General features: G+C 36.5%; 1 protein-coding gene and 2 long non-coding RNA genes across 4 annotated transcripts; 2 read left to right on the top strand and 1 right to left on the bottom strand.

Moving 5' to 3' along the window:
• The first annotated feature begins 1,168 nt into the window (after positions 1–1,168).
• Positions 1,169–5,767, top strand: LOC141376664 (uncharacterized). Its single transcript, XR_012387340.1, has 3 exons — positions 1,169–1,300; positions 2,049–2,203; positions 5,657–5,767. It is a non-coding gene; the product is annotated as an uncharacterized lncRNA (long non-coding RNA).
• Positions 5,768–6,725: 958 nt separating this feature from the next.
• pimr127 (Pim proto-oncogene, serine/threonine kinase, related 127) lies at positions 6,726–14,461 on the bottom strand. The gene is made up of 7 exons (XM_068224243.2): positions 12,968–14,461; positions 10,163–11,311; positions 9,155–9,297; positions 8,477–8,855; positions 7,946–8,122; positions 7,745–7,833; positions 6,726–7,215 (listed from the first exon to the last, which is right to left on the bottom strand). Exons 1-7 carry the CDS (start codon positions 13,101–13,103, stop codon positions 7,195–7,197), a joined length of 2,094 nt encoding a protein of 697 aa, XP_068080344.1. The 5' UTR covers positions 13,104–14,461; the 3' UTR covers positions 6,726–7,194.
• Positions 11,726–20,343, top strand: LOC141376660 (uncharacterized). 2 transcript variants are annotated; one of them, XR_012387329.1, is made up of 4 exons: positions 11,726–12,488; positions 14,460–14,534; positions 16,240–16,347; positions 20,267–20,343. It is a non-coding gene; the product is annotated as an uncharacterized lncRNA (long non-coding RNA). The 2 variants fall into 2 exon arrangements; XR_012387328.1 differs by lacking the exon at positions 11,726–12,488 and adding an exon at positions 13,353–13,586.
• The last annotated feature ends 544 nt before the right edge of the window (positions 20,344–20,887 follow it).

Consider the following 20,887-nt stretch of genomic DNA (forward strand, 5'->3'; position numbering starts at 1 on the left):
TGTTGTTTTTAGGTTGAATATAAAAAAAAAATCTTAAATTATGAAGCATGCACAAATTGTCTTGTTTTCGGTGTGCAACCTACAGGCCTGTACTTTTCCTCATGGATTTTTAAAAAATATTTTTTAAAACAAGCAAAATGATCTGCCAATAGGGTAAGCAAAATAATATTATGTAAAATTGACAAAAGATTATTTTTGCTAACCCGTTTGACAAATTATTTTGCTTGTTTTCAGGCATATTATATCTGAAAACAAGACAACATTTTTTTGCTTGTCTAAAAGGCTTCATGTTTTCACAATTGTTAGATAGGCTACTTTTGCAAAAAAAAAAAAAAAAAAAAAAAAAAAACTGCTTAAACCAGCCTACGCTGGTTGTAGCTGGTCGATCAGCTTGGTTTTAGTGGAGTTTTGGCCATTTCCAGCATGATTTTAGCCATTTCCTGGTCTTAGCCGTTAGGCTGGGAGATGACCAGCTAAAACGTCTAGCTTAAACCAAGCTCATCAAGCTGGTTTCTGGACATTTCTCAGCCTGACTAGCTAAGACCAAGCTGGAAATGACTGGAAACCAGTCTGGAAATGGCCAAAACCTCTCTGAAACATCCTAGGCTAGTTTAAGCTGTTTTTTAAAGCAAAGATCTATTGATTTTGCAACATTTAAAAAAATATCTTCCAGTTGTTCAACACAAAGAAATTATTTAAATGTAATTGATGACAGATTTAGATTTTTGTTTAGGAACGAATAGTTTCATTTTATATAAAAAATGCTAAAACACCAACACATCATATTTGCAATTACGGTATGAATAAGTAAATTCAACGGATCTGTTCAGAATGCTTATTCGTTCAGTCTATTGAATCATTTACTCATTTGTTTAAATCAAAAACTGATTAATTGTAATTTTTCATCTCAAAATAGGCAAAATATATAAAATTGTGGCTGTCAGAGTGTTCAGTAATATGAGACTCATTAGGATTAGAACGATAATTAGATTATAAAATTATTATTATATGTGTTTGTTGTATAAAATATAAAGTTTTTACTGTTCTATTGCTACTATTAAAAAGTATTATAATTACACCAGTAGATGGCAGTGACATTCGGCGATGATCAGGCACTTCAATTCGTTCAAAACACTTAATTCAGTGAATCATTTGAATCACTTACAGTGATCGGAAGTTCGGAACACTGATTCATTCAGGAAGGATAACGTTACCCTCCATGCTAACCGCCCTTCGTTTCTGGAATTTTTGTGGCTGGATGAGGAAACTAGACTGAGTAACTTGAGAAATGATGTTAAATGTAAGTCACAGTTGTAACTGTTTTCTGTAACTTTAAAGTATAATCACATTATCGTTGCCTCTAAAATTACATCAGTAGGCTTGGAGCAGCACATGGATTTAGCATAATAATTACAGAAACTTATTTAGCCTGTTGTTGTTTTTCCTAAAAGCGATTTTGCTTAATGTAGGCTACTAAGTTAACGTTACGTTAAAACATGATGTAGAAAACATAGGCTAACGTTACACGAGGTGTTGTGTGCGAAGACGACGACTAACGAGAGAATTTAAATGATTCATCTAACGTTAACAGATTCGTTCAAAACGTTGTTTTATGAAGTAAGCGCAATTGTTCTTGGTAGGTACTGTAAGTTTTAGCTAGTTTTAAACCAACATTGTCGTTAAAGTCACGTAATGTTACTTAAAGTTACCTTAAGTAGACTCCTTTAATATGAATGATGACAACAGTTATTTGATTCATTCATTTGAGTTATGTGATTCTTCCAGTTAGCTAAACCGATACGTCTTTCATTGTGTTTTAATATGTATGTAATTTATGTTTTCTGTTAGCCAAGTTTCATATTTCTAAACAAAAGTTTGGTGGATCTAAACCTTTTTTTTTTTGTTTATTCAGAATTGACCTAGACCATTTAGAAATTCTCTAAAACATGGATATTACTATATTAATGAAATGAAAACTTTATATTCTTCTTTTGTATCTCTTTAGATGTACGCTATTTTTATTTATATAAACTCCACAATAATTTCAGACTTCATCTGATGTTCATCTTCATCATCTGATGTGGAGAGACCTGCTTGTCTGAGCGTAGCCTTTAGGAGGCGGATCTCAAGTCTGGCCTTGGTTTGCTGCAGTTTGGTCAGAGTCAGTTGTTCCTCTGCCAGTCTCTTTTTGCCATTGTTGAAGGTAATTTCAAAAATCATGCCATTCTTTGCATTTTTTTGGTTATTCTGTAATCATTGCATGCATCACTAATAAATATTCTAAAAACAAAAATATTTTTCATTGTCATATATATATATATATATGTATATGTATATATATATATATATATATATATATGTATATATATATATATATATATATATATATATATATATATATATATATTGTTAAATGTATGCTCAATTTCGATTTTCGAATCAAAAAATAGAATCGTAGATGCTGCCACGCCCCCATGTCACATCAGCTTGACTTGTCAAGCGGGAAAAAAACGCTTGTTGAAGTGCTTGTTAAACTGCAGATGCGGGAGACCCGTCGACAGAGCTTAAACACTCTCCTCTTTCAATGAAGTCGCCGGTGTGGAAGTATTTTGGATTTCTAGTGAGTTATGTTGACAACGTTCGTGTTGTAGACAAAAAAAAACACAGTTTGCAAGCTCTGCTATGTAAGTATTACCGTACGTTCACACCGAAAGCGGCGAGATCGTCCAAGGTCATTCTGGCTGCCCTGGCGACAACGCTCTCTGCCTTCAGCTCCTGCGGCGAGAGCGTCAAAACTCGCTACATTGATCTCATATTTAAAGGAGCCGTTGCAGCATATCAGTTACATTCCTGCATAAAACATGTTTCTAGCGTGAAAATGTGGCGCACTTCTTATCAAATTCATACAACAATGGAAGATCAAGTTGCGTGTGGTGTGGCTTTGCTCTATTTATCCAATATGTGTCCATATGTCTGAAATATCCTGAAGCAGCAGTACTGTTTTGTACTGTCGCATCGCGTGAGATTCCCGCTTTTTTAAGATAAATTTATATATCATTAATGAACATCAGTAACTCGCCAGTAACTTATTTAATGTATGTTCCTGTAGGAAAAAAATTTAAATAATTGGAAATCCGGCGACGGCAATAATCAAACCCTTGGGAACAACTGTGGTCGGAACCAAAGTTCACTGGTCTGTGTTCTCTGAACTGCTATCAAGCGATGGACGTCTTCATTCTGATTGCTTGCCGCCGAACCATGTCATAGCTCATTACCATAAAGTTGACTTCATTTCAACTCTCCTCGACGCTCACGCCGGCGAAGACGCGCCACGCTGCTCCTCGCCGCTTATCGCCGCCGGCTCTCATTGAAAATGAATGACTTCCGGCTACTTTGACGCTCTCGCCGCTTTCGGTGTGAAAGTACGGTTAGAGTTGGGCCGATAGACGATGGGCGCATTGCGATGCTCCGCCCCGCCCCCGTTGCAAATCCACTGGCGAAAAATACACACTCAGATCCTGTTCACACTAATAGGTCTTTGTTTTTAAATGACATTTAAGAACAACGATCCACATCCACACTGGTGTGTAGCATTTCTTAGCTGCCTATTCACGAGTCCTGCAGAAAAAAAGTGATTGACAGGTGGTAATTATGTGTGTAACTTACATTTACTATTTGATTTGTTTATGGGTAAAACAAAGACCATGCAGGTCAGGTAGTTTAAACGGTTGGCTACAAATAATTAATTCGTTATTAATTAATTATTCATAATCAAGAATTTAACTGTGACTTTAGAATCAAAAATGTAATCAAATCGAGGATTTGGAGGATCGTGACACCCTTAGCAGGAATTGAAAAGCTACCATTAGGCTATAAACGGACTACAGTGCCCTCGGGGCGCTCGTCTGTGACGTCAGCACCACACTGCTACAGACAACTTATCAAGCTTTTTTTTTTTTTTAGAAAAAATGTCCATGACAAAGAGTTAATCTCTCTGTTTACTATATTTTCAATCCATGGTATATATAATAAACAAATAAATAAGCAAAACACATAGACCTATGTGCCTTTTGGATCGTTTTTACGTGGGAAATACATCTGTTTTGCTTTACGGTTGTTGTAAAAGTTTTAAAACTGTGTGTATAAATCTGCCTACATAGTATTATTATAGTACATATTTAAACAACTGTATCACTCGCGTGCACACAGCCCACTTACCTTACCGTCCATGACCTTAACAGACGACAGAAATGAGGCGTGAGGAACAAGTTCCATCATGGACACAGAGCAACATTCAATATTCCTTTATTGTCACGAAGTACAGTGAAAAGCAGCCCATACAGTCACATATGCTATACATTTTATGGAGGAGTGTAAACATTGCAGTTATGACCAAGTGTTCAGATGAAGAAAAAAAGATGAAAAATCACTTGATCACGTGAAAATGACAGTTAACATGCATGTATTTTTACACATTTATTCACACATTTGCATGACTGAGAGCAGGACAGAGGCAGGCTGCACTGGTGAGCAGTATCTTCATAATATTGTTTATTAAATAAAAGATCAACAAATGAATCTGTCTCGACGGTCTTTACAAGTGAAGGAATTATCTACACACAATCTGAATTCCCAATTAGAAAAATACTACAAACTATAAAATACTATTCATGAAAATACCTAAATAACAGACAAATCCAAATGCCCAACACAAGCGAGCTGCGCTCCAGATCAGTTCAGCTCTATGAAGTATAACGTCCCCGACACCGCCTGTAGTCCCATCCAGCAACTTGATAGCAACCGTCTTTTTAAAGAAGCATAACCGGTTTAAAACATCAAGAGCGTGCTGTAACTGAAGTGTTTTATGTCGTAGAACAAATTGTGAAAGTATCTTGAGTTTGTGTTAGCCACAAACCTTATTTAAGCGATTTTACTGAAACCCCATTGAAAAAAACCCATTGACATTGGGACGAGGGAACCGGAACTGCTAAAATGCTAACTCGCTTCCGGGTTTTTGCATACAAATTGACGTCATAGTTCCTCCACTCTATTGTTGGAGGATGAAGTCCTGGTCAAACAGACCAGGGCTCAGTGGTTAGCACTGTCACCTCACAGCAAGAAGGTGCTAGCTGGACCAGTTGGCATTTCTTTGTGGAGTTTGCATGTTCTCTTCATGTTTGTGTGGGTTTTCTCCAGGAGCTCCAGTTTCCCCCACAGTCCAGGCAGACACAAGCAGTATAAGTGAATTGAATAAACAAAATTGGCCATGTTGAAAGAGTGTCTGTGTGTGTGAATGAGAGAGTGTATGGGTGTTTCCCAGCGTAATGCTTGGTTGCGGCTGGAAGGGAAGCCTTTTTACACTGCATTAGTGCTAGAAATTCCATCACATGTATGCTTTTACATCAAACACATTCAGCTCAGTGACATTAAATCCAGCTAATCTTAGGTTCATGTTAAATCTACAAACGTTGTCATTTTTTGTTCGTGAATGATTTGAAACACACAGTAATCAGCAGTAATCAGCCTTTAGAAAATAGAAGAAATACTTATTTTTGACAAAAGTGACTTTATTTCAAACTTTAGTACAAAATTGGTAATTGTCATCAGTCGTGAGGTTTGTTGCCCCAGACTAATGTCAGTTTTTGTCCGTGTTCAGCTCAGCACCACCTTCAAGATGGGCAGTTTCCAGTGGCACCACGTGGAGGAACGGACTTCGCCACCTATATATACAGGGTTTGGATTATCACTCACCATAAACTACAACTACACACAAAATCACAAGTCAATAAATGATGTCCTCCAACCTTAAATCATATACCACATTAGCAAAACATTAGACTGAAGAAGGTTGTATATGAGGACGATATTAAAGCAAATACTAAACGTAGTAACTTTATTTCTCTTCAGAACTCAACTGAAGATATTTGAATGAAAATAATGAAGATATTTTAGTCAAATCTGAGAGCTCCTTAATCCTTCATAGACAGTAAGATTCCTGACTATGAGAAAACTTTTATGTGCACATAAAACAACATTAACTATTCAACAATTTCTTCCCTCAGTGTCAGTATAGGGCACGCGTTCACATGTTGCACCTCTGACATATAACCTTGGATGTGCCTGTGTATTTTTTTAAGAGAGGAAGTCAGAGAGGAAGTCGCGCAGGCATCCCGTGGGGTATATGTCACTGCAGAGTGCTTGTGAACGCGTGCCCTATAATCACACTGAGGAGAAGAAACGTTGAATAAAAATGTTTGTTTTATGTGAAGACATATGATCTGTTTTGATGATTTTTTTGTAGACTTTGAGTCTGGATGAGGGAGCTCTAAGATAAAGATAAAAATTGTAAAAATAGTTCTGAAGATGAACATGAGGATGAGTAATGAATTACATAGCTTACTTTTTTTTTAATTAATCTTTTTTTGTTTGTTTTTAGAAGAATTTCTGGTCAATAACATGGCTAGTTATAGATTTATACTTCAATATAGGCAGTTTTTTTATTGTTTTATTTATTAATGATGTTTCTTTTTATTGTTTTATTTTATTTTTTTATTTTTATAAAAATAATTCCAGTTTTTAATTTAATTATATATATATATATATATATATATATATATATATATATATATATTTTTTTTTTTTTTTTTTTTTTTTTTTTTTACTTTTTAAAACTTTTTTTTTAAATATATATATATATATATATATATTTTTTTTTTTTTTTTTTTCTAGTTTTGTGGCCAAATTGGCTGGTGAGTGATAATGTTCATTGCAAACCCTGTATATATATCAGTTGATCCCAGTAATCATTGGTCAGGAGTCTCTCTCCTCTGGCTCAAATTACATTTTTTAGAGAGAGACACCCAAAATATGTGGACCTGGACTGGGAACGACTGAGATGTATATATTTTTTTAATTTTTAATTTTTATTTTAGCATGTGGAAGTGCAAGAGTTAAAGCAAAATCTGATATTAAAGGAAGGGATGTGTACACTATATAAACTGTTAAGTGCTTTATCTTTTTTTTATTAGAGCCAGTGTAAATGTTGAAAAATAGGAGAGATGTAACAATGCAGAACCAAATTATGTTCAGCTTTCTCTCTCAAAGGTTGTAATGGATGAAGTTATGTTTAGTTAAAGGACTATGGTGGCATGGATGGACTGGCTAGATCCACCTATTAAAAAAGGACATCTCTCCTCATTGCGGCTTGTTCTCCGCCTGAAACAAAAACAGTGATCAGGTTTGCTTTAATGCATTAAACAAACAACATAAAATAAAAAGAAAAGCCATAAATATCAAGGACATTTTAGAACACAAGACTGTTGTCTGACAATAGCTGGGTTTCCATCAGCCTGTGTTAATGCACCTTTTTAAGTATCACATGAGAAACAAGTTTCAAATAAAAATCCTTTAATTCCCAAAACGTTTTTATGCTCACTTGAGGTCATTTTGGACTCTTTTGAAAAAGGGTTCATGATAGAAATGCATTTGTCAAATTAACTTTGATGTAGCAAATATTTCTCAATTATACTTGCCTTGTTTACTGTTGGTTACGAGGTTACCAATTCCACAGTTTAGCTGCTCGACCAACTTGATGTAAATCATTTGCACATAATTCACATTTATATTTACAAAATATATATATATTTAGTAAACTTTAAAAAGGTGTGCATCACATTATGATGGAAACTCAGCTCATGACAGATTCATTTGACTGATGACAAAATCCTCGAAATGTATTCCTTACCTTAAACCAGTCATGGGTACGGAGTGTTTGCAGCTTAGACCGAAGTTTGTAGTCAGTCTGCAGACAACAGCTAATGAAATCACAGCATTCTGTGTAGGAAAAAAGGAAGAGGTACATGTAATTATTGCCTTAAATTGTAAACTTTTCATTGACATTCAAACTGTCCTACACAACCATCTTTAGCTGAAGTGAAGATCTCACCTTTTGACCATCCATATTGCCCTAAATTTGTGAAAGTCAAGTTTTGGAGGTCATGGTAGTCTGGAAATTTTTTGAACATTAGCAAATACTGAAGAATCCCGAGTGACCACACTGTCGCTGGCTCCCCGTAGTATAAGCCAGTGCTATTGAACTCGGGAGGGCAGTACTGTGGTGTGCCTGAAAGAAAGAGATTTTGTTTCCATTAGCACATCATCTAAATTTCCACAAACAACAGTGTAGATCAGGGGTGCCCAAACCAAGTTCTGGAGGATCTGTGTCCTGCAGAGTTTAGCTCCAGCCCCAGTTAAACACAACTGAACGAGCGAATCAAGCTCTTTCTAAGTATATTAGACATTTCCTGTCAGGTGTGTTGAAGCAAGTTGGAGCTAAACTCTGTAGGCCACCGGCCCTCTAGGACTGAGCTTTGGCACCCCTGGTATGGATAAACAACAGCGGATGTTTCAAGAGTCTCATGTGAATGACCCTTGCCCCATCACAAGAGCTCCTTAGAGCTTTGAAGGATTTACTTACCGCAGTACTCTTTGTAACAGCTCCTAGTAAGGCGTTCACCACACCCAAAGTCAGTCAGTTTGACTTGATGGGTCCGCAGGTTAATCAGCAAATTCTCAGCCTTGATATCGCGGTGAAGCACTCCACGTTTGCAGCAGATGTCAGCTGCAATTGTTGTATGGAACATGATTTTCCATAATATCTTCTCTGGGATTCTACCGTCGTATTTACATAGAAATTCCCATAAGTTCTCACAGGGTACGGGCCGCTCTAGGACTAGTAAGTAACGATTAGCCTCCACTTTCCAGTCCAGAAGCTTAACAATTGGTTTAGCTTTGGGGCCTTTAGAGGCAAGAAAGTGCAGAGCGATCTCCGCTGGAAGTGGCTGGAGAAAATCATCCTAGAAGAAAGAAAGTTGTTCAGATTATTTGATGAGAAAGTTATTTTCTGTTAAAACTGTTGACCACGTCTATCATAAAAAGCAGTGGGCAGATTATAGAGATCAAAACACAGACAGACACATTTCTTTTTAAAGGAGAATAACTGACTTTTGTTTACTTGGCATGTTTCTAAAATATCTGCAAACATATTATGGTATTTTTGTGCTTTAGAAGAGTCAAAAACTTGCATACAGCACCCTTAATATGACATGTTTAAAATAGACATAGTTAATCAGAGCAAAGAGCGCAGACTACTTACAACTTGGATGAATTGCTTAACCTTGAAGTCAGCCACTTTTAATGCCACCGGAAGGCGATCTTTTATACGGGTCCCAGTGTAAACGGTTCCAAAGCCTCCTTTGCCCAGCTTAGCGCCAATTTCATACATCTTGAAGTTGATCTCTGTGAAAAGACAAAGAAGAGAAGTTAATCAAATGTGGGAATTAGTGACAGTGCTGCCTTCATCTAAAACTACCTGCTCCATCAGGGGTCAACACAGCAGATATAACCCCATCATCTAAACCTTTTTTATTCTGTCTTCCCTAGATGATTATGATTTTTATGATTGATTTATATATATATATATACAGTTGAAGTCAAAATTATTACCCCCTTTGAATTATTAGCCCCTCTGTTTATTTTTCCACCAATTTCTGTTTAACGGAGAGCTGATTTTTTCAGCACATTTCTAAACATAATAGTTTTAATAACTCATCTCTAATAACTGATTTATTTTATCTTTGTCATGATGACAGTAAAAAAAATGACTTGGCATATTTAAGACACTTCTATACAGCTTAAAGTGACATTTATTTATTTTTTTTACTAGGTGAATTAGGTTAACTAGGCAGGTTAGGGTAATTAGGCAAGTTATTGTATAACGATGGTTTGTTCTGTAGACTATCGAAAAAATATAGCTTAAAGGGACTAAAAATTTTGTCCCTAAAATGGCTTTTAAAATATTAAAAACTGCTTTTATTCTAGCTGAAATAAAACAAATGAGACTTTTTCCAGAAGAAAAAATATTATCAGACATACTGTGAAAATGTCCTTGCTCTGTTAAACATAATTTGGGAAATACTTAAAAAAGAAAAAATTATTTAAAGGGGGCGAATAATTCTGACTTCAACTGTATATATATATATTTCTATCTTAGTTATCAGCTATCCCTGAACAAAATGTGTATTAAAGCCAGTTTAAAGCATAAAAGTCATAAAAACACTATTAAAATATGCATGTGTGTTGGGTGACTGGGCTGTAAACTTACCCATGATGTGTGTGTTTCTATAATTCAGCTGTTTTGGCTGATGTGGAACAGCGCCCTTCGTCTGACCGGTTGCACCTTGAGCGGCAGCTTTACAGCCGGGCTTAGCAGGGACCACTTTTGTTGGGGGGTAATGACTACAGCCGGGCTTTGCAGAGACCACATTTGGAGGGTCATCATGACTACAGCCGGGCTTTTCAGAGACCACCTTTGGAGGGTCATCATGACTACAGCCGGGCTTTGCAGAGACCACCTTTGGAGGGTCATCATGACTACAGCCGGGCTTTGCAGAGACCACCTTTGGAGGGTCATCATGACTACAGCCGGGCTCAGCAGAGACCACCTTTGGAGGGTCATCATGACTACAGCCGGGCTTTTCAGAGACCACCTTTGGAGGGTCTTCATGACTACAGCCAGGCTCAGCAGAGACCACATTTGGAGGGTCATCATGACTACAGCCAGGCTCAGCAGAGACCACATTTGGAGGGGGGTCATCACCACAGCCAGACTCAGCGGACTGAAAATCTGTAGAGGGGTCATCACCACAGCCGGACTCAGCGGACTGAAAATCTGTAGAGGGGTCATCACCACAGCCGGACTCAGCGGACAGAAAATCTGTAGAGGGGTCATCACCACAGCCGGATTCAGCGGACAGAAAATCTGTAGAGGGGTCATCACCACAGCCGGATTCAGCAGAGAAGAAGCTGCTGTAGGAGCTGACTGTGAGCTCACTACTACAGTTGGTTCCGGCTGAGTAAAACTCTTGAGGGAAGTCATCACTACTGCTGGACTCAGCGTAGAAAATGTTTGGAGGAACATCATCACTGCTGGAGGAGCTGGCTAAGTCCTCACTGTGACCATCGACAGGCTCTACCAGTGATTGTTCTTCACCGTGAACACCGACAGGCTCTACCAGTGATGATTCTTCACCGTGAACACCGACAGGCTCTACCAGTGATGATTCTTCACCGTGAACACTGACAGGCTCTACCAGTGATTGTTCTTCACCGTGAACACTGACAGGCTCTACCAGTGATGATTCTTCACTATGATCATCAACAGGTTCCTCCAGTGACGATTCCTCAGTCTGAACATTGATCTGTTCCTCCAGATGCAAAGATGAATCTTCACACCAGTCACCGATTTCTCGACCTAAAGGAAGGAATAATATGAAACAAAAGATTTTAGTTTTACTTGAATAATATTATTCCAGTGTTTGTTATTGATATGAAAACAACGCTGTCAACTATAAAGTGACTTTTAAGGTTATTTCTTTCTACTTTTAGTTGTTGGTTAGTGTGTGCACATGCAAGGATGTTTTTTGCTATGACCAACATAGTGATTTTAATTAATTTGCTGAATGTGTATATATAATCAGATCATCCAAATATTTATTGTTAAGTTCATAGTTAGATACTGGATATTAGACATCTAGATATTGATCTTCCGTTCAGCCATTAAATTAGGTCGGCCTATTATGCCATTAAATAAAAAATGTCACATGATGAGATTACTGTTCAAATCGAATTCACTTTGCGATTAATAATTTGTTTTGTATAAATACATGTCAATATGACCTTATAGCTGATATATTTTGTATCATATAACAATAAATAAAATAACATTAAGCTTGGCAAAAACAACTAAAACCTATGAGAAAAGATTTCACGTTTTCCACTACAAATACTATTAAAACATTAAACATCACCATTTGTTATCCATTAAAACCACTGCATTGTGTTTTAGGACATATTCCTAAAGGATTTAGTGTTTTTAAGATGCCCCCAGTAGAAGACAGCAAATAACAAGTAGAGACAAGGCATCTAACAGGGGTGTCGAACTCAAATCACATTGAGGGTTTTAATATTTTATTTATTAACTTTGTATGGCAGTAGACAATATTTCTGTTCATTTTAATAACACAAATTAAGATGTTTTAGGTGAAATCTTAGAGCTCCTTCATCCTCCATAGATAGCAAGGGTCCAGACTCATTCAAAGGCCAAAAGTATCAAAAAACAGAGGAAGCCATGCACAGGCATCCATCAGTGCAGTGTTTGTGAACACATGTAATATACCAACACTGAAGAGAATAAACTGTTGGATAAATTTGTTTACACAAAAGTATTATTGTAGCTTAATAGTGTACAGACTGAACCACTGTAGGCATATGGTCTGTTTGAGGATGTGTTTGTGGTATTCATATGTACTTTGAGCAAGTCAGGAACCTTGCTGTATATGCAGGACGAGAGAGTGCTCAGAGTTCATCTAAAACATCTTCATTTGTGTCCAGAAGATGAAGGAAGGTCTCGGGTTTGGAGTGACGTGAGGGTGAGTACTTAATTACAGAATTTGCATTTTTGGGTGAACTAACCCTTCCATCTTGAAGCAGAGAAAATGATTTTGTCTTTACAAATGCATAATTGAAAAACTTAATGCAAAGCAAAATACTTTACTTAGTTTTTGTCTTGTTTCTTTTGCAAATATCAAAACATTAAATCAAGAAGCATTTTCTTGACAAGTTAAAATAGTGTCTTGCTTTCAGAAATATGTCAAAATGAACTGAGTTTTCTTTAAAACAAGCTAAATAATCTGCTGGGGGGAGGGTGGAGTTATTCGATAATTGATAGTTTTGATATTATTTGTTATGCGTTTACACCAGTAGTTTTTATTACTCGTATATTATTACCAAAAACCTTATTCACTTTTGTAAATAATATTTACAGCAAGGTAAAATAAGTGTAGAGCCCTACCCGGACACCAGTATACAAAATGAGCTACATGTTCTTATAACACACAACATTATTTACCATCACTGTTAGTCACTGGGGGTGCCGTGACCAATCCTTCCTGACGGTCGAATCTTTCTTCTTGACCTGAGACGGTGGATTTGATGGTTCTTTCTCTCAGGAAGAGAGCAATAACTCCGAGTACGGTAAATAACATGATAGATTAATTTCTGTACACTTAAATATGAGAAATGTTAAATAAACCTACAATAAATACTGAAATTTACTGTAAGTAAAGCTCGTTTATCAGAGTGAGCCTTTATGCTATCAATTGACAATATAAAAAAGCAAATTATACGAAGCAAATGTTGTACAACTGACTAGATTATCGTCAAATAAAGCAATGGCGAAAGTTGGATTGTAGTAGGGTGTGTCTCCCAAGAATTCGAACGCGTTCCAACGTTCTACGAGTCAGCTGTTACGTCATTGGTCAGTTTTGCTCAGTTTTTCTTCGAGTTGAAAAATGCAATAGCAAGCGGTTGTTTATTTCCTCCACGGGTGTTTTGGGAGCAAAATAAAACGAATTTTCAGGAAATCTTTGTTTGACTCGTAAATATTTCCTGTTTGATGAATCATTACTGTTCGTGTGGTGAACCTGAGATTCGTTTTTTAATCAGGGTCGATTTAAATACATAAACAGGTAAGAGTCGTCTCGGCATTTATTTTGCACTTCAAATGTCAGTTATTGGCGATAAGCGCTTGTATACACATGAAACACGAGATATTATAGTGTATATCTATTAAAATAAGCAGATCTACCTTATCAAACGCCATTTACACTTCAAATTACTTACCGAAGTAATGTGAGGCTGAGATTAATAAAATGGCGGCATGTGTTGATTCCTGTTTGGCTTTATAAATTATTTGTTCTTTATTTGTTCTGTTATTTGACAACAAATAGAAGAAATATTTATGTTTTATATTAATGTACAAAATTGAATATAAACTTCTATTTTTTACATCTGTTTGTTAAAGAATGACTAAAATTGTATTCATGTAACAGTATCATAAACATAACTTCATGAAGTGTTATGTAAACATTATACCTGTGTGGATTCGGTCAGTGTCCTGGTCCATCCCTTTTTCATGTTGGATTTTGAGAAATGGCACTTAAAAATGCTCTCAAAATACACTTAAAGATAAAGTATTGAAAAAAAATTGTGGAATGAGAATATACTGTAGACTGGCCCAAAAATCTAGTAAGAGTAATAATAATAATACATTTTATTTATAATGCCCTTTTCTCAGTCCCAAAGCGCTAACAGGCATACATGGCAAAAAAAAGCAGAACAATAAAAACAGTCAGAAAATAAAATAGAATTAAAAGACTGCAATAAAATATAAATGATTCAATACAATTGGATGATAAAATGACAAAAATAATCTAAGTTAGTAGAAAGTTAGTATGTTAGTAAGTCTGAGTAGAAGCACTAACTTAGTGTTTATCTCTGCACATGTCTGAGTGTGTAAATCATTATAATAATATTAAACATGGCTGTTCTTGGTTTAATAGGATGCAGAGGAAATATACACGGAGAATGTGATGCAACTGAGAGAAGAACAAACCACCCAAGTAGGGAAGAGCGGGGTAAAGTGAGACACTTTTTACATTTGCTCCCCTGCAGGTGAGCTAAAATTATATATCAGTAAAATGTAAACATTTGTCATTAATTCAGAATGTTTTCTAGCAATGGATTTTATCAGACTGTATTTAGGGTAAAGGAAAGTGAAAATATGATTTTTTAAAAAAAAGTGGTCTTGTGTCTCCCTTACCCCAGCTTCGGGGTAAACTGAGACAGACCAGAAAAATCAAAGTGGTAAAGTGAACCAGCCGGGAACCTTCCACATTAAAAGTACCATAACAAAGCATGTTGTAAGAGTCTGAATCCTGACAGCTTGACAACCACACATTTCAGAACTAATGTCTGACTAGTCAATTATGGATTGGAGAATGGTCAATTAAGCACATTTGTTTTTCTAAATAATTGAAAGTAACTGAACAAAATCAAACACAACAAACATCACTTTTTCTGTTTGGGTTGCTTTTTTTGTTGTTTTTTTACTTTTATTTGCTATTCTTTTGCGTTGTTGTCTTTCTTTATAGGCTTTATCAAGCAGGGAATAGACAAGTGGAGGTAGGAACATAATGCAGGGTGCGAGATGGAAGAGAAATGTGGATGAGGGCAAATATGGAGGGGCGAGATTGCGGATGGCTTTAAATGTTAACATCAACATTTTAAAACATTTTGAAAATGAACTGACTTTGGATTCTTACCTGATAAGACCCATCCACCTCAAGGTCGAGTGTTATGCATTCAGAGATGCTCTTCTGCACACTTCGATTTTAACAAGTGGTTATTTGAGTTACTGTTGCCTTTTCTATCAGCTCGAACCAGTCTGGCCATTCTCCTCTAACCTCTGGCATCAATGAGGCATTTGTGCCCACAGAACTGCTCCTCACTGGATATTTTTTTCTTTTTCAGATCATTCTCTGTAAAGCCTAGATATGTTTGTGCATGAAAAAACTGTAGATTAGCAGTTTCTGAAATACTCAGACCAGCCCATCTGGCAGCAACAACCATGCCACGTTCAAAGTCACTTAAATCCCCTTTCTTCCCCATTCTGATGCTCAGTTTGAGCTGCAGCAGATCGTCTACACCATGTCTACATGCATTTTCTGATTAGAAATTTGCACTAACGAGCAGTTGGACAGGTGTACCTAATAAAGTGGCCGGTGATTATATGTTATCTGGTAAGAATCCAAACATATTTAAAAGATGTTACATAATTTCCCATGAATCTTTATTAAATAGTTTTGATAGCTGCCATAAAAATATCTGTCTACATGCCGCATTTTTCCCTCTGTCATTCAGAAATAAAACAACTGAATTATTGCAGAATACAGCCAGGCTGCACTGATATATTTTTATGCACAACCTTTGGAAAATTATAAAAGAATTAAATAATGACCATTTGTATTGCAGAAAGTTTATTCACACTTTTTTTAAAGTGTTAACATAAGAGTGTGCTCACAACATGTACAGGATAATAAAACAATACGCTCAAATTCAGCAAGGTATTGCAAATACAATTACAGCCTCTAGTAATCGAATCTAAATCTGTTATTTTGTATTAATGGCCTCAAAATTTATATAATCAATTTAAAACAGTCATTCACAGTTAATCAGCAGTCTGAGATGTTATAACTGTCTGTTTATTTCTGATGCTGGGATTCTTCTGAGGTTTGACACGAATGAGCTGTTTAAAGTTTCTCTCTTTGTTCTGTTTTTTAGCAGACTCAAGCGCATGGAGAACATTAGAAACTGGACACATATACCACATCCACAGTAGACATCTTCAGGGATTTTCATCGCTTGTTTTTATTTTCAGAAGCAATGAAGGTAAACAAAAAACTATTATTCATCTTAGAGTAATACTTATTACTTAATAGTAGGGCTGCTCGATTTTGGGAAAAATCATAATCACGATTATTTAGGTCATAATTGTAATCACAATTATTTAAAACGATTACTGTTGAAGTCAAACTTATTAGCACTCCTGAGAATTAAAAAAAATAAAAAAATTCCCAAATGATGTTTAACAGAGCAAGGAGTTTTAACAGTATTTAATATAATATTTTTTCTTCTAGGCTTATTTGTTTTATTTTAGCTAGAATAAAAGCAGGTTTAAATATTTTGAAACCCATTTTAAGGTCAATAGTTTTAGCCCCCTTAAGCAATATATTTTTTGATTGTCTGCAGAAGAAACTACTGTTATACAATGACTTGCCTAATTACTCTAATTAAGCCTTTGAATTGCACTTTAATCTGAATGCTTGTATTTTGAAAAATATCTAGTAAAATATTATGTACTGTCATAATAGCAAAGATAAAAGACATCAGTAATTAGTAATGAGTTATTAAAACTATTACGTTTAGAAATAAGTAAAAAAAAAAAAAAACTTATTTCCATTGAGCAGAAATTGGGCAGGAAAAGGGTTGCTAATAATTCTGACTTCAACAGTATACATACAGTTATTTTCCACCCTGCAAAGGAAAGAGAAATAAATACAATAGAATAAAAATATAAAGCAAACTGTGCTTTAACCCTTAGAAAAACACTTTAGCTATGAAAATTCTTCAGTCAAGAGCAGAGAGGGATTTTCTCCTTGTTGTTTGATTAATGATAAAAACAGGCGGCAGCAGGAATTTTTCGCGGTGTCACTTTAATGGTTTCTCTTTTACGTGTCTTTTGATTCTCAACTCGTTTGTTTATTACACAAATGAGGGTTAATCTGAATAATCACTAAACACCGCGTTTTGACACCTATTTGACCATTAAAGCACTCACATTAAGATGACTTTAGATGTCTGCGCTCCTGTGCTCGTCTCAGCGTGCGAATGCTGACCGGCCACATGCTTCTGACTGTGTAAATGAACAAAGAAGCAGGACAAACAGATCGTTAAAGAATAAAATAGGGAGTGCTATAGAGTGGAGGAACTATGAGGTCACTTTGTAGGCTAATCGGCTGCTAGCATAAAACTGGTTCCCTCGTGAAAATCCCTATGGGATTTTCCCATAGGCTTTTCGAAGATTGCAAATAATAAGCTCTGTGTTAAAACACTGTTCATTACACTTGCACGTTTTGTCCAGCCAGATAATCCTCACACGAAAATACAACTTTGAGCACTTTTGGATTTTAAATACAAACGCAAGAATTAAGGGTGTTTTCAATTTTAAACTGAAATCGATCAAAATTTATGCTCAATTTCGGTTATCGAATCAAAAAATAGAATCGTCGATGCTGCCACGCCCCCATGTCACGTCAGCTTGGCATGCCAAGCGGGAAAAAGCACTCGTTAAAGTGCTTGTTAAACTGCAGATGCGGGAGACTCGTCGACAGAGCTTAATCCCTCTCCTCTTTCAATGAAGTCGCCGGTGTGGAAGTATTTTGAATTTCTAGTGAGTTATGTTGACAACGTTCGTGTTGTCGACAAACAAAAAAACAGTTTGCAAGCTCTGCTATGTAAGTGTTAGAGTTGGGCCGATAGAAGATGGGCGCATTGCGATCCTCCGCACCGCCCCCGTTGCAAATCCGCTGGTGAAAAATACACACTCAGGCCCTGTTTACACCACAGTCTGTGGTTCACACTAATAGGTCTTTGTTTTTAAATGACATTTTAGAACAACAACGATCCACATCCACACTGGTGTGTAGCATTTCTTAGCATAACGACACAGATAGTATAACGACACAGATCACTGCCTATTCATGAGTCCCGCAGAAAAAAAAGTGATTGACAGGTGGTAATTATGTGTGTAACTTACACATTTACTGTATGATTTGTTTATGGGTAAAACAAAGACCATGCAGGTCAGGTAGTTTAAACGGTTGGCTACAAATAATTAATTCATTATTAATTAATTATTCATAATTGAGAATCGAACTGTGACTTTAGAATCAAAAATGTAATCAAATCGAGGATTTGGAGGATCGTGACACCCTTAGCAGGAATTGAAAAGCTATTAGGCTATAAACGGACTACAGTGCCCTCGGGGCGCTCGTCTGTGACGTCAGCACCACACTGCTACAGACAACTTATCAAGCTTTTTTTTTTTTTTTTTAGAAATAATGTCCATGACAAAGAGTTAATCTCTCTGTTTACTATATTTTCAATCCATGGCATATATAATAAACAAATAAATAAGCAAAACACATAGACCTATGTGGCTTTTGGATCGTTTTTACGTGGGAAATACATCTGTTTTGCTTTACGGTTGTTGTAAAAGTTTTAAAACTGTGTGTATAAATCTGCCTACATAGTATTATTATAGTACATATTTAAACAACTGTATCACTCGCGTGCACACAGCCCACTTACCTTACCGTCCATGACCTTAACAGACGACAGAAATGAGGCGTGAGGAACAAGTTCCATCATGGACACAGAGCAACATTCAATATTCCTTTTTTGTCACGAAGTACAGTGAAAAGCAGCCCATACAGTCACATATGCTATACATTTTATGGAGGAGTGTAAACATTGCAGTTATGACCAAGTGTTCAGATGAAGAAAGAAAGACGAAAAATCACTTGATCACGTGAAAATGACAGTTAACATGCATGTATTTTTATACATTTATTCACACATTTGCATGACTGAGAGCAGGACAGAGGCAGGCTGCACTGGTGAGCAGTATCTTCATAATATTGTTTCTTAAAATAAAAGATCAACAAAACAATCTGTCTCGACGGTCTTTACAAGTGAAGGAATTATCTACACACAATCTGAATTCCCAATTAGAAAAATACTACAAACTATAAAATACTATTCATGAAAATACCTAAATAACAGACAAATCCAAATGCCCAACACAAGCGAGCTGCGCTCCAGATCATTTCAGCTCGATGACGTATAACGTCCCCGACACCGCCTGTGGTCCCATTTAGCAACTTGATAGCAACCGTCTTTTTAAAGAAGCATAACCGGTTTAAAACATCAAGAGTGTGCTGTAACTGATGTGTTTTATGTTGTAGAACAAAACGTGAAAGTATCTTGAGTTTGTGTTAGCCACGAACCTTATTTAAGCGATTTTACTGAAACCCCATTGAAAAAACCCATTGACATTGGGACGAGGAAACCGGAACTGCTAAAATGCTAACTCGCTTCCGGGTTTTTGCATACAAATTGACGTCATAGTTCCTCCACTCTATTGTTGGAGGATGAAGTCCTGGTCAAACAGACCAGGGCTCAGTGGTTAGCACTGTCACCTCACAGCAAGAAGGTGCTAGCTGGACCAGTTGGCATTTCTTTGTGGAGTTTGCATGTTCTCTTCATGTTTGTGTGGGTTTTCTCCAGGAGCTCCAGTTTCCCCCACAGTCCAGGCAGACACAAGCAGTATAAGTGAATTGAATAAACAAAATTGGCCATGTTGAAAGAGTGTCTGTGTGTGTGAATGAGAGAGTGTATGGGTGTTTCCCAGCGTAAGGCTTGGTTGCGGCTGGAAGGGAAGCCTTTTTACACTGCATTAGTGCTAGAAATTCCATCACATGTATGCTTTTACATCAAACACATTCAGCTCAGTGACATTAAATCCAGCTAATCTTAGGTTCATGTTAAATCTCCAAACGTTGTCATTTTTTGTTCCTGAATGATTTGAAACACACAGTAATCAGCAGTAATCAGCCTTTAAAAAATAGAAGAAATACTTATTTTTGACAAAAGTGACTTTATTTCAAACTTTAGTACAAAATTGGTAATTGTCATCAGTCGTGAGGTTTGTTTCCCCAGACTAATGTCAGTTTTTGTCCGTGTTCAGCTCAGCACCACCTTCAAGATGGGCAGTTTCCAGTGGCACCACGTGGAGGAACGGACTTCGCCACCTATATATACAGGGTTTGGATTATCACTCACCATAAACTACAACTACACACAAAATCACAAGTCAATAAATGATGTCCTCCAACCTTAAATCATATACCACATTAGCAAAACATTAGACTGAAGAAGGTTGTATATGAGGACGATATTAAAGCAAATACTAAACGTAGTAACTTTATTTCTCTTCAGAACTCAACTGAAGATATTTGAATGAAAATAATGAAGATATTTTAGTCAAATCTGAGAGCTCCTTAATCCTTCATAGACAGTAAGATTCCTGACTATGAGAAAACTTTTATGTGCACATAAAACAACATTAACTATTCAACAATTTCTTCCCTCAGTGTCAGTATAGGGCACGCGTTCACATGTCGCACCTCTGACATATAACCTTGGATGCGCCTGTGTATTTTTTTAAGAGAGGAAGTCAGAGAGGAAGTCGCGCAGGCATCCCGTGGGGTATATGTCACTGCACAGTGCTTGTGAACGCGTGCCCTATAATCACACTGAGGAGAAGAAACGTTGAATAAAAATGTTTGTTTTATGTGAAGGCATATGA

Source organism: Danio rerio, chromosome 11 (genome assembly GCF_049306965.1).
Source record: "Danio rerio strain Tuebingen ecotype United States chromosome 11, GRCz12tu, whole genome shotgun sequence".
Taxonomy (NCBI): Eukaryota; Metazoa; Chordata; class Actinopteri; order Cypriniformes; family Danionidae; genus Danio; species Danio rerio.